Source organism: Panicum virgatum, chromosome 4K, assembly GCF_016808335.1.
Source record: "Panicum virgatum strain AP13 chromosome 4K, P.virgatum_v5, whole genome shotgun sequence".
Classification (NCBI taxonomy): Eukaryota; Viridiplantae; Streptophyta; class Magnoliopsida; order Poales; family Poaceae; genus Panicum; species Panicum virgatum.
In genome coordinates this window covers 45,666,715-45,679,158 of record NC_053139.1, presented here as the reverse complement: position 1 = coordinate 45,679,158, position 12,444 = coordinate 45,666,715, and the positions used below count along the sequence as shown (strand labels likewise).

Below are 12,444 nucleotides of genomic sequence, written 5' to 3'. Positions count from 1 at the left end.
AATTGAGGGGAAACTTATAAGATCAATGAATATACCCTGAATTAGGTGCAGCAAAACCATGTCGCTTTCTTTTACTTGTCAGACACAATTTGACCGTGAACTTTGTTACAGAATGCAACTCCCTAGACGGATATTACATGAACTGATGAACAAATAAATACACAAAACGTATTAGTATTTCTTTGATGATCTAGTGGGGTACAAACTGATCCTGTATGATGTTTTTGTAGCTGCAGCCTGCAGTTCATAACACACTGTATATGCCACCATGAATCTGGCATTCTTCATATAAAAAAGACCTGCCCTTGCCGTCCCCAGTTGACCCATTCCACTACCAATGTCCATTAGCATGCACACCAATCGCTGAGATCAAATTTGTCAGAAAGTTCTTGTGCTATCTGATCTAACTTGTCGTTGCCTGCATTGAATCCAATCGATCTGAACTGTAAATTGTTTGACTGCAATCTTCAACCACCTTGGTAGGTGCTCTTGCTTTAAGCATCATTTCGTCATATTCTGCCTCTGGGTTTGACAATGCTACAATTGCCCCACCTGCCCCTACTGTAGCTTCTCCATTGTGCAGGATGACCGTCCGGATCACAATATTCAGATCGAACATGTGGTTATATGAAAAGAACCCAATGGATCCTGAATAGATACCTCTCGGACTAGATTCAAGTGAATCAAGAATCTCCATTGATCGAACTTTAGGGGCCCCAGTCATTGAACCACCTGGAAAGGATGCTTTGACACAATCGACAGGGCTCAGATTCGACTTCTTTGTTCCACGGATGGTACTCACCATGGTGTGAACAGCTTTATATGACTCTACATCCATGAGACGAGGAACATGAACACTCCCAGGTTCACAAACCTTGCCCAGATCGTTTCTTAGGAGGTCAACAATCATCAAGTTCTCAGCCTGATCTTTTTCACTGTTGAAGTTGAGCACATGTAAAAGGAGAAAAAACTACCAGCATATGAGTCTGTGACTTAAATCATAACCGTAATGCATTGACAGTTTTAATAAAACTGCACTGCAAGGAAAGGAATACATAAATGCAATTTTGACTGTAGAAACGTCCAATGAAACAAAAGAAAAGAGACAATCCTGATGTTCACAGTAAATGTTATACAACCGTGACATTTTCTATCATAGATCTGTGACGCTGAAAACTAAATGAGCTTGAGCAGGCAACACCAGGCTACTGAACCAAGCTTATTATGAACAAAGAATGTGGTTACGTATACTAACTTCTTTAGGAAGACCACTTCAAAAGACACTTAATTCAAAAGGGAATATCAAATAAAATAAATCATGAGAAACAAAGAAAACCCAAGTTCAACATTTCCTGAAAAATTGAGCCAAGACATCTCAACGGAAAAGAATATATTTACACTTGCCTGTATTTCAACTGCAAACGCAGGCATTCATCTTCCTCTGGTGTTCTGCCACGTGCTATAGTGCCCTTGATCGGTTTTGCTTCTAGAATTTTATCTCGATCTAGTCGCAGAAACCTTTCAGGAGAAGAGCAACATATGCTCAAGTTTTCTGAGGAGAAGTTAAGCCAGGCTGCATAAGGTGCTGGATTTTGTTTTCTCAATTTAAAGTAGAGCTGGAGCGCATTTATATAGTCTACTCTTCTCTTCATCTGAGTAGTTAAGCATAACTCATAGCTTTCTCCATCTCTGATATAGTCCAGGCAACTCTGAACATCTCTAATATATTGATCCTTTGATTTCTCTACAACAAAACTTTGTTTAGCGACATTGGATGATATAGCATACGCTTTCCCATTAATCAGCAATCCTGGAGGCATAGCACCCAGTCTAAGAAGCTTCTTCTCAGTCTCCAATAACCATGAATTATGTTTTGAATTTCTGCACATCCCATCTCCATTACTTGAAGAAAATTCATCATGCAATGATAAAATGTACACATCACCATTACTGTGATCAACCACCACAGTGTTGTCCGCAAAGAAGAAGCATGCATCAGGAGTACTTGATTTGGCCATGTTAGATGATGCATCACACTCAACTTTAAGACCATACCTGGTTTCAGGTGAACACTAAAGAGGTTCAAAGGGAAGCTTGAAGGACTCCAAAAAATATAGATAATACAACAGGAATTAATTAAAGTACAAAATGTCCATGCAAGACAATTAAGGGAGTGGGGAGGACAAGATTGAAAAATTTTGTTTGTAGCATGGTCTAAAAAAATGCTTGTACCATGAAACTAGTCCAGCTGTAGGGAAAAAAATCAATGCATTTTTTACATCTAATCTGCAATTACAAGTGTATATTTCAAGAAAAAGAAAAGCATCAGTCATGATAGCAAATCAACATACCCTAGATATCCAACAAAGCCACCATGGAAGTCAAAAGGCAGTCCTTCGTAATCCTTTTCATTGTATTGAATGGACTGAATCTCCTGCAAATTGCAAAACAGTGAATCAAAACTCAGACAAATGCATGCCACAATTTGCCCAAGGTTGGGCTGGTCATGAGATGTGCAGAATACAGATACTATCTTCGTCAAGAATGCGACATGCTGAGTTAGATCAACAGATATTGTTTCTCATGGCTTGCTGCCCATTGAGTACATAACCTAGTAACGCTCTTAGTTTGTTACTCTGTGATGTGGGGACTGTGAAAGTTCATATATTGGTGAGTGATCTATGCCCAACCTTGTACACAAGTCATTCATTTTCAACAAAACAATTCGGCTCTTATTTCATCAAAATAACAGTTGAGTTCATTGTACCTTAATGAATATATATACAATTATTTCTGGTTGAGAAAATTATTCGGAATACAAAACTTGGATAGTCGCAACTGGCAGCCATAAGGTTATGATCAATTCAACACACAAAATTAGTGAGATTGCATAATTAGCATAATCATCAGTAATCTTTCAGCATGTACCTTGTCAAGGAACTCCAAAAAGCCCTCTTTGATAAAGATGTTGGCAGTAGATCCATAAGCATCTCGGGTAGTAAGGGTTCCTCCACAATTGGCTCTGGACCAGAATTTGTGAAATGCAAAGGTCTATATCACATGCTGGCATGGATAATGCATTGAAGTATGTTTCCTTCTGTTTTGTGAAAGCGATTTCTTACCTTTGACCAGAGAGGTGGAATGTCATTTGCTTCCATAGGGACCCACCTTTACCACCCATGAATGAAAAGCGTGCCCTATTCTGCAAGCAGAAGAAGATCACAACAAAGGCGAAAGACTATTAACACATAAAGTGAATACACTATATCCATAAGGGAAGAAAAAAAAATCCAAACAAGTTTCCAACAAATTACAAGCTTAGTCACTCAACTAGACATTGACTGCAGCTCGATTCATAAAGATGAAGAGTTGAAGATAAACATATCATCAGCTCTCTTTTTTTTTGTCTTACTGACCTTTTTTTATTGCTTTACCAGCTAGGACGAAACACATTTATCTAACAACCTAGTTTACTACAATTCTTACGTTCAAAGGCTTGTTCATAGCATCAAATGTGACTGTGTACCTGATCAACTGATGAAATCTATAGCCCTGTCAAGCTTCATTTCACATGTGATGAAATCTATAGAATGAAACTAAATCGATGATTGGTTAAGAGTAAGGTACCTGATCAACTGATGAGCTATCCAGCCAAAATGTGTCTTCACCGCTTTGACGGCCAAAGAGCACCGCAAAAATGTCATCAGATCCAACTGCAGGGCTGAGGAAGTTATCGATCTTCTTCCATCGCAATCGTAAACATTTCTTCCCAAGGGCTCTCTTTGCAAGCATGAGAGCCCCATTAGGCTCCAAGAGTCCCAGTCTTTCAGTATGCAACAAATCCTTGGAGACAGAACCACATTGGCCAGAAGATTTGACCTGCGGAACAACAGGAATGTCTACTTAAATGACGCATAAAGGAGATTTATGTCAAACAATTTCATCACAGATAGTACTTGAGATCTTTCCAGTTTACCAATACTGTGAACCTTTCTTTCCTGAAGCCATGATGAGTGCAATCCAAAATCTCTTGTCATCTTCTTAAAGTTTTGAAAAATCTGTCTTCCATGATGAGTAGCAACGCTCTCTGGATGAAACTGAAAAAAAAATCATGTGTAAGAACAGTTGGATACAAGTTAGAGAAATTATTGCACAGGAGAAACTAGAATACCTGCACTCCATAGTGAGGCCTGCTAGAGTGCTTGATGGCCATTATAACCCTGGAACCATCTGACTCACTAGCATTGCCATTGCTCATGTTGGATAGTTCCCCACCACTGATGCTGTGTTCTAGAGACACTGCCATAAAGTTGTTGTCCAATGATCCCAGGAGGGCACTAACATTTGTTCGGTCGCTTTCAAGGTAAGAGAGCAAATTTGGAGAAGCAGTCCACGCTATTGATATAAGATCATCAGGTAGAGATCCTGGTTCTATTACAAGAGAATGATACCTGACTACCTGAAAATAGAACCAGTAAGTACAAGACCCTTCACAGTGCATACATAAATTGAAGCCTGAACTCTGAACCTAAATGGCACGGCTTGAGCACAAGGCACAAGGGGTACACTAACCTTGAATCCAGAGTTTCTACCAGATGGAATACAATTAAAGAGGTAGCACCCATCATGCTCAATTTCACTGAGGGAAGTCAAAATCACGTGTCAGCTGTAGGAATAGCTAGAACTGAGCAGAGAATCACCACTCCTTGTAGGTTTATTTTTCATGTAACAGAAATCAAGGCCTTGCCTGAGTCTTCCATGTATAGCCTCCGGAGCGTGAACAATCTTAGCGCCATGTACAAATCCAAGGGCCTGCAATGATCCAACACAACAACGTACATTTCAGGTAAAGTTAACACCACATGATCCTTGCATAATTTCTTTGTCAAGACTGATAAAAGAATAAGTTCACATGGGAAACACTAGAATGGAAAGGCAGATATCACCTGGTGGCCAAGGCAGACACCCAGGATGGGTACGTCTCCACACTCCAAAAGTATCCGCAGACATACACCTTAGAAAATAAAGCATTCACCAGATAAGTAAGTTGCGCTTAATATGAACGAACAAGCTTCACTGAAGAATTAAGCTCACCTATGTCGGCGGGGCACGCCGGAGATCCAGGGCCAGGGGAGATGACGATGTTGTCGAAGGACCTGTTCTTGTACACCCGGTTGAAGACGTCCCTCCACGTCCACTCGTCGTTGCGCACGACCACTGGCGGCACTGCGTCGGAGCGTCATGAGCTTCCGTCAGTTCAACACCGCTAGCCCGAGAAGGCGCAATGAGCACGCCCGAGAAGGGAGCTCTCGTTCTACTCACCGCCGTTGACGACCGACAGCTCCTGGAAGATGTTGTAGGTGTAGCTGTCGTAGTTGTCGATCAGTAGCGTCCTCACCGGCACCTGCGCCTCGACCGGCTCCGGCGCCTCCTCCCCCTTCGCCCGCCGCGCCGCGAGGCGGGGAGGGGGGCGGGCCCGACGCGCGGCGGAGGAGGAGGAGGAGGCGGAGGCCGGCACTTGGGGAGGCAGGGGGGCCCACCTCGCCGCCGGGAGGCGGAGGGCGGCGGCCATCGTGGCGGCGCGCGCGGAGGATCCGGGAGGGAGAAGGAGAGAAAAAAGGCGCCTCCTTTTTTGGGGTCGGGAGTGCGCGCTCCGTTTCTATTTCCGCTGTTTCATTTATTTATCGGAGCTCGCTTTTCTGCCGACCTTCACCAAGAGCTGTGCCCAATGGGAATTGTCATCGTCTCGGCGGGTGTGCCGTGCCCAAGTGCCGTCGCCGTCTCCACCAACTGCCCACGCCGGCGAGGCGGCGAGCTCGGCCACAGTACCGCAACAACAACCACGAGTCGATGACGATGACGGTGACGACGGCCGTTGCTTTGCTCCCAACTCCGTGTCCAAATCTAACTGATGATTCGATCTGCTTTCCAGGTAAAGCTGGGCCTCGGGCTTTTGTCTAAGGCGGTGTTTTGGAACAGAGACTTAGAAAAAATCCCAGAAATTTTTTAGTATTTAGAAGTATTAAATAAATGTTAATTATAAAATTAACTGCAGAATCCTGGGACTAAACTGCAGAATCCTGGGACTAAACTGCGAGACTAATCTAATGACGTTTCTTAATCCATGATTAGCGAATGGTTACTGTAACATCGCTGTAGCAAATTATGAATTAATTAGGCTCATTAGATTCGTCTCGCGAAAAAGCACTCAGCTGTCAAAAAACATTTATAAACAGATTTTATTTAATACTATAAAATAGTAAGATTCTTTTTGATGTGATAGGGACTTTTGAAAAAAGTTGGGATCCAAACAGGACCTAAGAATAAAACCGATGATTTGCAGTGGTGTGGAAAGTTGTTTATAAAACTGTGACATTCATATACGCCAGGGAGGTGCTTTCAATAAGAAGTTAAAATCTGTGACATTCATATACTTTTTTACTCTAAAAGATTTAGACTAGATGTCGGTCAACGCATGATTCGGAAGTCGGAACGGTCAAATTACGCGCACCACTAAAAATCATCGGCCATACTAGATGTCAGAATATTTTTAGTTCTGCGTTAACATGTTGAAGTAATTTAGTTGGCCAGACCGGTAGTGGTGCACTGGTACTGGTGCTGTCAGATTTACTCAAGCTGTGTTTTGATTAGGCCTAAAATCAGCATGGACCAGGCCAGTAGTGGTTCTGTCGACTTATGAGCGAATTGGAGTTTTGGTGATTCATTCCAAGTTTCCAACCTGCTAATAGCTTGTGCAAGCAGCAACTGCAACAACCTGGTTTGTTGCCACGTGCATTCAGGACACCAACCCTCCACGACTTGGCCCGTGTTTAGTTACAAAATTCAAAATTCCATTTTTTTTTTCCGTCACCTGCATGGAGAATTAAATCTAGACGAAATAAAAAACGCATTGTGACTGCTGTCTGTAAATGACGAGACGAATCTAATGAACCTAATTAGGCTGTAATTAGGTGCTAAATTGCTACAGTAATGCTACAGTAAACAACCTCTAATGACGGACTAATTAGGCTCATTAGATTCGTCTCGCGATTTACAAACGGGTTCTGTAATTATTTTTGTGATTAATCTATATTTAGTACTTCAAATGTAGAAAAATGCATTTTAAAAAAAATTACGGAGCGCAACTAAACACCCCTTGATTCGCTAGTACTAGATCAACAAAAAGCATTTCCATGATGAGTGGTTTGATGCAGTGACATCAGCTTTCTCCTCTATCGCTGTCCGATAGGGCGGCCCGAATAAGAACTTTCTCAGTCGACTGTTCTACTGGTTACCCTATTCAGAAATCAGAATTCACATGACGAGTGCAGAATCAGATTATCAGACCACCCCACATCTCAGCAGACAAATATCTCTGATAAAAATGGGGTAAATTTTGCCACGGGCTTCCAAAACGTGTCACTTCGCTCGAGGACACCGAAAGAGCTCACTCTTGCTGAAAGAAAGGGGAAAACCCCATCCTTATTATAGACACTGCAACATCGTGGATATTCGCTGAACATTAGAACCCTGTCTAGCAGCAAATTTACACGTTTTTGTAGTGTTCACCAGCAAAGATCGCGTTTTCCATGCCTGTGAGCTTCGTGTGGCAAAAATTACCCCAAAACGGGAAACAACGGGAATTGCATAAGCGCTCCAACAACACGGTTCCATTAAACTGGTTGGGATATTACTCCACGGCCCTTCTGGCCTTCTTTACAATAGCATCTGAAGCTGGAGAAGTTGCAAGTAAACCACCATCTGATCCCCATGGAATCAAGCCGCTCTACAGGCATATCTACCATCTGCAGCACTATAACACTGCAGAAATGAAAATGGAGAAGCTTTTTTTTTTGCTTCTCTTAGGGAGTCAGTGAAACCCCAGAAATGCCCCTAGATGCTGGATTCATCTTCTCTAGGCTCTAGCTCTCCTCTGCTGCTTGCTGCTGCTGTTGCTGGCTCTCCTTTTCCGCTGCTTGCTGTTGCTGGAGAAGATACGCCTTGCTGACAAACCTTCCCTGCCAAACCAAAGCACCAAAACCTTCAGAAACGATCCAAAATATGAGATATTTGTTGGTTTTCCCAGGAGAGAACCGTCATCGCATCAAGTCAGGTTTTTGTTGCTTACATTGACCCGAGGCCGGTAGTACCGGCTATTTTTATTTGAGGGGAGGGGAGCGCATGGCTTCTGCTTGCGCTGCATCTTTAGAATGTTGCCTTCCCTGATAACAGCGCTGGTACCATTCTGTGGAAATATATCACTGTCTTCATGTTTAACCTGTGATGGAAATTACACACTCGTCAGTAAGAAGAATGCTTTTCAGGTAAGCATGAACATGAGAGGCACATGGTATGTTTGCAGTATTGTAATTTAAGTGGCCTTCAGCTGTTCAGCACGTTGATGTAACATACATTGTCAATAAGAATATTCGTAAATGGAACGATAGGAGGTTCATATGCTATTTACAACAGCAGATGGGATATGATAAAATCATATACCATCTGGCAGTACAACTGTACAATTAGACTGTTTTATCATTAACCTGTTACATTTGATGCTCCCAGAAATTAGATGGATACTCATGAAAACCTGAATTCGTATTTTCTTAAAAGCACAACCGCTCCAATATTTTTACCATTTTAAAAGGGTCATTTGCAGAAAGGTCATATTGGTTAGAGTGTGCTAGCTCTTTACATGATCCCAAGGCTAAGAATTTGAGCTGGACCACTCTTCAACAACAAAACTGGGCATGCATACAAGCCTTAAGGTCTTTTTCAAAAAAAAATATAAGCCTTAAGGTACCTACTCATATATTGTTGCAGAAGTAGGTCTAGCCATCTATGGCTCATTAAAATGGTTCAGATAAACATCAATTGTTAGGAAATCTCAGTCACTCACATGAGAGGTTGTTTAAATTAGGAACATTTCCACAAATGACGCATAAATGCCTGAAAGTTAGTTGTTGGATGAGCATTTTCCTGGCTAGGGATTGTAAGGAGCCTTTCTAAGGTTTTGATGCTAAAGAAAAGATCCTTCCTTTTTTGGCTCTGGCTTTTCTTTTTCTTCATTGGTTCAATCATCCTTTATTCAGTTTCTTGTTTTTCAAGGCCAGCTTGAGAATCCAGAAATACAGAAATAAAGCAGTTACTTCAGAATTTCATATTAATGAATGAAAGTGCTATATGAGGTCTCATATGAAGCAGTGGACCTGTGAATTACATTTATTTCAATAGTCTATCTGAAATTTTCACAACAAATAGGACAAAGCTTAAACTTTCTTCTACTTCTTACATTAACTTGGAAACTGCAAACGAGAGATAATGAGGGCAGAATCTGATATAAAGAGTAAAGTGGAAGAAAAGATCCATTTTGAATTTCTATGACTTCTTCCATCCACTTGTGATGTTGGAGTATTTCACGGACAGAAAAATTTTCTTGTAAGAGTGTTGCTACTGACTCGAAATGTAGGTGGACTAAGATGAAGCAATACAGGTTAGATTTTCAATCACGGAAACCATGGAAGATCTAAGCTTCTACTGATATGAAGAAAATTCGCTTTATCAGAGGATATGGACTAGCAAACATAATTCAGGTTCCAAACAACTCTAGCCAATATTGTCTTTAACTGCAATACAGCAATAGAAATCATATTATCTAAAGAAGCTGGAAATACTTACTACCACATGAGCAGAAGACAACGGTAAGTCGGATGCATTGCGGTCAGCAAACACCGAGCCTCTGCCACACCACGCCTTGAGCACCCGCTCAGTGTTCAACCTCAGCCCCAATCCTGTCTCTGGCAATGCCAAAACTCCAGTATCCCCATTGGCAAAGTTAGGAACCCTTTCCTCTTCTTTCTTGCAATGCTCAATGGCCACATCCTTATATAAGGTATCCAATAACTTCTTCTTACTCTTCTTCTTCTCCGACATCATTGGTTTTGCCACCAATGGTAGTGGCCGCGGCGCAATGTCTTTCACTGGTATGGCAGGGCACATCCACCATTCAGGATCGACATTATGCCGTTTTAGGGCTTGGGTGATGTTGTGCTGATCGTGCTGCCGGAAGCTGAGCCCGAGCACCATGAGGCTCCTGAGGTAAGGGTGTATCTTGGATCTGGGCAGAATGGAGCTAACGCTGGAAACTGCCGCCGCATCGTTTTCCATGGATAGCTTGCCCATGATGCCGTCGATGCCCTCCGCGGCGCTCTCGTCGACGCTGCACAGAATAGAGTCGGCGTCGAAGCCATCATCATCGTCGAAGTCGAGCTCCCCGGGCTCGTCCGCCGCCGCGGCGTCGGGGGTCGCGGGGGACGGCGCCGGGTCGCGGAACTCGCTGAAGACGCTGCTCACGGCCGCCGGCGACGGGCAGCTCTTGGCTGGGGCTGGGCTCATCGGCGTCGGCGCCGCCGGCGACTGCGGCGGCAGCGGCGGCAGGTCGCGGAGGAGGAACGCGGCCTGGTCGAGGACGGGGAACGGCGGGAGGAGGTCGGAGCAGCCCGGGTCGTCGGCGAGGGCGGAGGCGAGGCCGAGCAGGCGGGGCGGCGCCGCCTCGGCCCCCCTGGCGGCGGGGAAGACGGAGGGGTACATGGACGCGAGCAGCGCCGCCGCCTCGTTGTACGTCTGGTTGGGCCGCTTCCGCGGCGTGCGCGGGCGCTTGAGCGACAGCGAGGCGACCGACGACGTCGCCGAGGAGGAGGCGGAGGCGTTGGACGCCTCCGAGAGCGTGGAGGACGCCGCCGCCGAGTGCGCCGGGCGCGGCGCCGCCGCCGCGCCAGCCGCCTTGACCATCTCCAGGTCCAGCCGGAGGCCGGCCGGGATGCAAGACGACGCCATCGCCCGGCCGGGGATCGATCCAACCAACAAGGAGAAAGAACAGAACTTCACCCAAAAACCGCAACTTTTCTCCCAGAAAACCCGATCGGGGGCTCTAGCTCGGCGGAAACAAATCGGGAAGGGAACCCAATCAACAATCCGAGGCCGCGAATGGAAGAAAGGGAGTGGAGCGAAATCAGGGGCGAGAGATGGTGTCCCTCCTAAACCCAACCCACGCCACGCAAAACCCCCCACCTGAAAACCAGCGGAAAAGGGAGGAAAGGAAGGGGCCGAAACGCCAAAGGGAGGCGCGTGGAACCCGAGGAATTTCTTGTTCACAACTCCACCACCAGCAGCAGCGCCTGCTGCCGCTGCCGCTGCCGCTGCATCTGGCTGCCCCTCGGAGACGGAGCCAAAGGTCGCCGACAAATAAAAATGCAAATCTCGGGAAAAGGCGATCACCGAGAAAGAAAAAGGGAGGAGAAATGATTAAGGATTCCGAGAGCAAACAAACAGCAGGCTGTTGGTGCTAATCAAAGTGGCATCATCAGTGCATCCTCACCACCACCACCGCACCAACCTCGAAGAACGGGCGAACTCGGAAAGTAATCGAGCTGCCCACGCTTGGGTTCAGGAGGTGCTCGTGCTGCTGTGGCGATTTGGGCAAGGAACCGGCAAGAACAGCACAGGGCAGGGGTGGCACGGTTGGACTGGACCGGAAAGTGGAAAACGAATCGCGGGGCGGAGGAAACAGAGCACGGCCGCAGCTAGCTGGTAAAACGGCTGCCTGAACTCGCGGCCGGCAGGATTAAGATCTTTCTGCTTGTTTCCTCAAAGAAAAAAAAAGATCTTTATGCTTGGATCCGTCGACGATAACCAATGATGGAAGGAAACGATCGGAGGAGAATTACTAATTAGTATTATTACTAATTAGTATTACGAAGGAACAGAAGGGTTTTGGCGAATGGAGGAGGGAGGGAGGGTGGAGTGGAGCCAGCGGAAGAGACGAGCCTGCCTCGCGATCAGCCTGTCACTGTCACGCTCTCCTCGGCTCCTCGCTCTTCCAGTAAGCCCCGCCGCGCAGCGCCATTGCTTTGCTTCCTCCTCTCTCTCTCTCTCTCTCAACTCACCAGAGTCTCGAGTCGTTGCGCGTGTCTTGACGCGGGCGCGACTTGTCACGTTGCGCGCTCGAGCTCCTCCGCGAGGTACACGTGTGCGGAGAGGAGGAGCCCCACGGCCGTGTGGGTGTGGCCTACCGCTCCAGCTCACGCGCGACCCGGGAATGGGAAGGATCACGCGGGGCTTTTCTCTGACAGTGCGGGTCCCACTAGGATCAGATCACGGAGACGGATCCTGCATCTGCACTCAGATTCTGTTTCTTTCCATGGATTTTTTAAAAACTATGTCACGTTAAAAAAAATTTACTACTAACCTCCGTTCACAAATAATTGACAACTTTGACTTTACTATTCAAAATTTGAATTTCAATTTTCTCATAAATTCATTGTTTAAACATGTGTCGTACTTAAAGTATTCTTGACACAAAATACAATGATACTCTAAGTGTTCCCATTAACTAGATATTTTTTAAATAATTAGCGGTCAAAGTAGCAATAGTAAAAGTCAAAA

At 45.1% G+C, this 12,444-nt stretch overlaps 2 protein-coding genes across 4 annotated transcripts; both read right to left on the bottom strand.

The window, feature by feature from the left end:
• Positions 1–17: 17 nt before the first annotated feature.
• LOC120704376 (probable aminodeoxychorismate synthase, chloroplastic) lies at positions 18–5,662 on the bottom strand. 3 transcript variants are annotated; one of them, XM_039988738.1, is made up of 13 exons: positions 5,323–5,662; positions 5,095–5,226; positions 4,947–5,014; positions 4,748–4,812; positions 4,573–4,639; positions 4,172–4,459; positions 3,957–4,097; positions 3,628–3,879; positions 3,123–3,202; positions 2,929–3,022; positions 2,352–2,434; positions 1,405–2,055; positions 18–935 (listed from the first exon to the last, which is right to left on the bottom strand). In XM_039988738.1, the coding sequence occupies exons 1-13, from the start codon at positions 5,570–5,572 to the stop codon at positions 404–406; spliced, it is 2,703 nt and encodes a 900-aa protein (XP_039844672.1). In that variant the 5' UTR covers positions 5,573–5,662; the 3' UTR covers positions 18–403. The 3 variants fall into 3 exon arrangements, with proteins under 3 accessions (XP_039844672.1, XP_039844671.1, XP_039844673.1); XM_039988737.1 differs by having other exon boundaries at positions 3,628–3,899; positions 3,977–4,097; XM_039988739.1 differs by having other exon boundaries at positions 3,990–4,097.
• Positions 5,663–7,628: 1,966 nt separating this feature from the next.
• Positions 7,629–11,962, bottom strand: LOC120704375 (protein CHLOROPLAST IMPORT APPARATUS 2-like). The gene is made up of 3 exons (XM_039988736.1): positions 9,679–11,962; positions 8,129–8,278; positions 7,629–8,018 (listed from the first exon to the last, which is right to left on the bottom strand). The coding sequence occupies exons 1-3, from the start codon at positions 10,834–10,836 to the stop codon at positions 7,923–7,925; spliced, it is 1,404 nt and encodes a 467-aa protein (XP_039844670.1). The 5' UTR covers positions 10,837–11,962; the 3' UTR covers positions 7,629–7,922.
• Between the last annotated feature and the right edge of the window lie 482 nt (positions 11,963–12,444).

Bases quoted from the DNA above. Each gene is read 5' to 3' on its own strand.
- LOC120704376 (XM_039988738.1), bottom strand. From the start codon at position 5,572: ATGGCCGCCGCCCTCCGCCTCCCGGCGGCGAGGTGGGCCCCCCTGCCT. The intron at 3,023-3,122 runs GTAAGAAATCGC...ATTCTGGTCCAG, and splicing joins TTCCACCTCTCTGGTCAAAG to AGCCAATTGTGGAGGAACCC. The intron at 936-1,404 runs GCAAGTGTAAAT...CAACTTCAACAG, and splicing joins CGTTTGCAGTTGAAATACAG to TGAAAAAGATCAGGCTGAGA.
- LOC120704375 (XM_039988736.1), bottom strand. From the start codon at position 10,836: ATGGCGTCGTCTTGCATCCCGGCCGGCCTCCGGCTGGACCTGGAGATG. The intron at 8,279-9,678 runs GTAAGTATTTCC...TTTCCATCACAG, and splicing joins TGTCTTCTGCTCATGTGGTA to GTTAAACATGAAGACAGTGA. The intron at 8,019-8,128 runs GTAAGCAACAAA...TTGGTTTGGCAG, and splicing joins ACTACCGGCCTCGGGTCAAT to GGAAGGTTTGTCAGCAAGGC.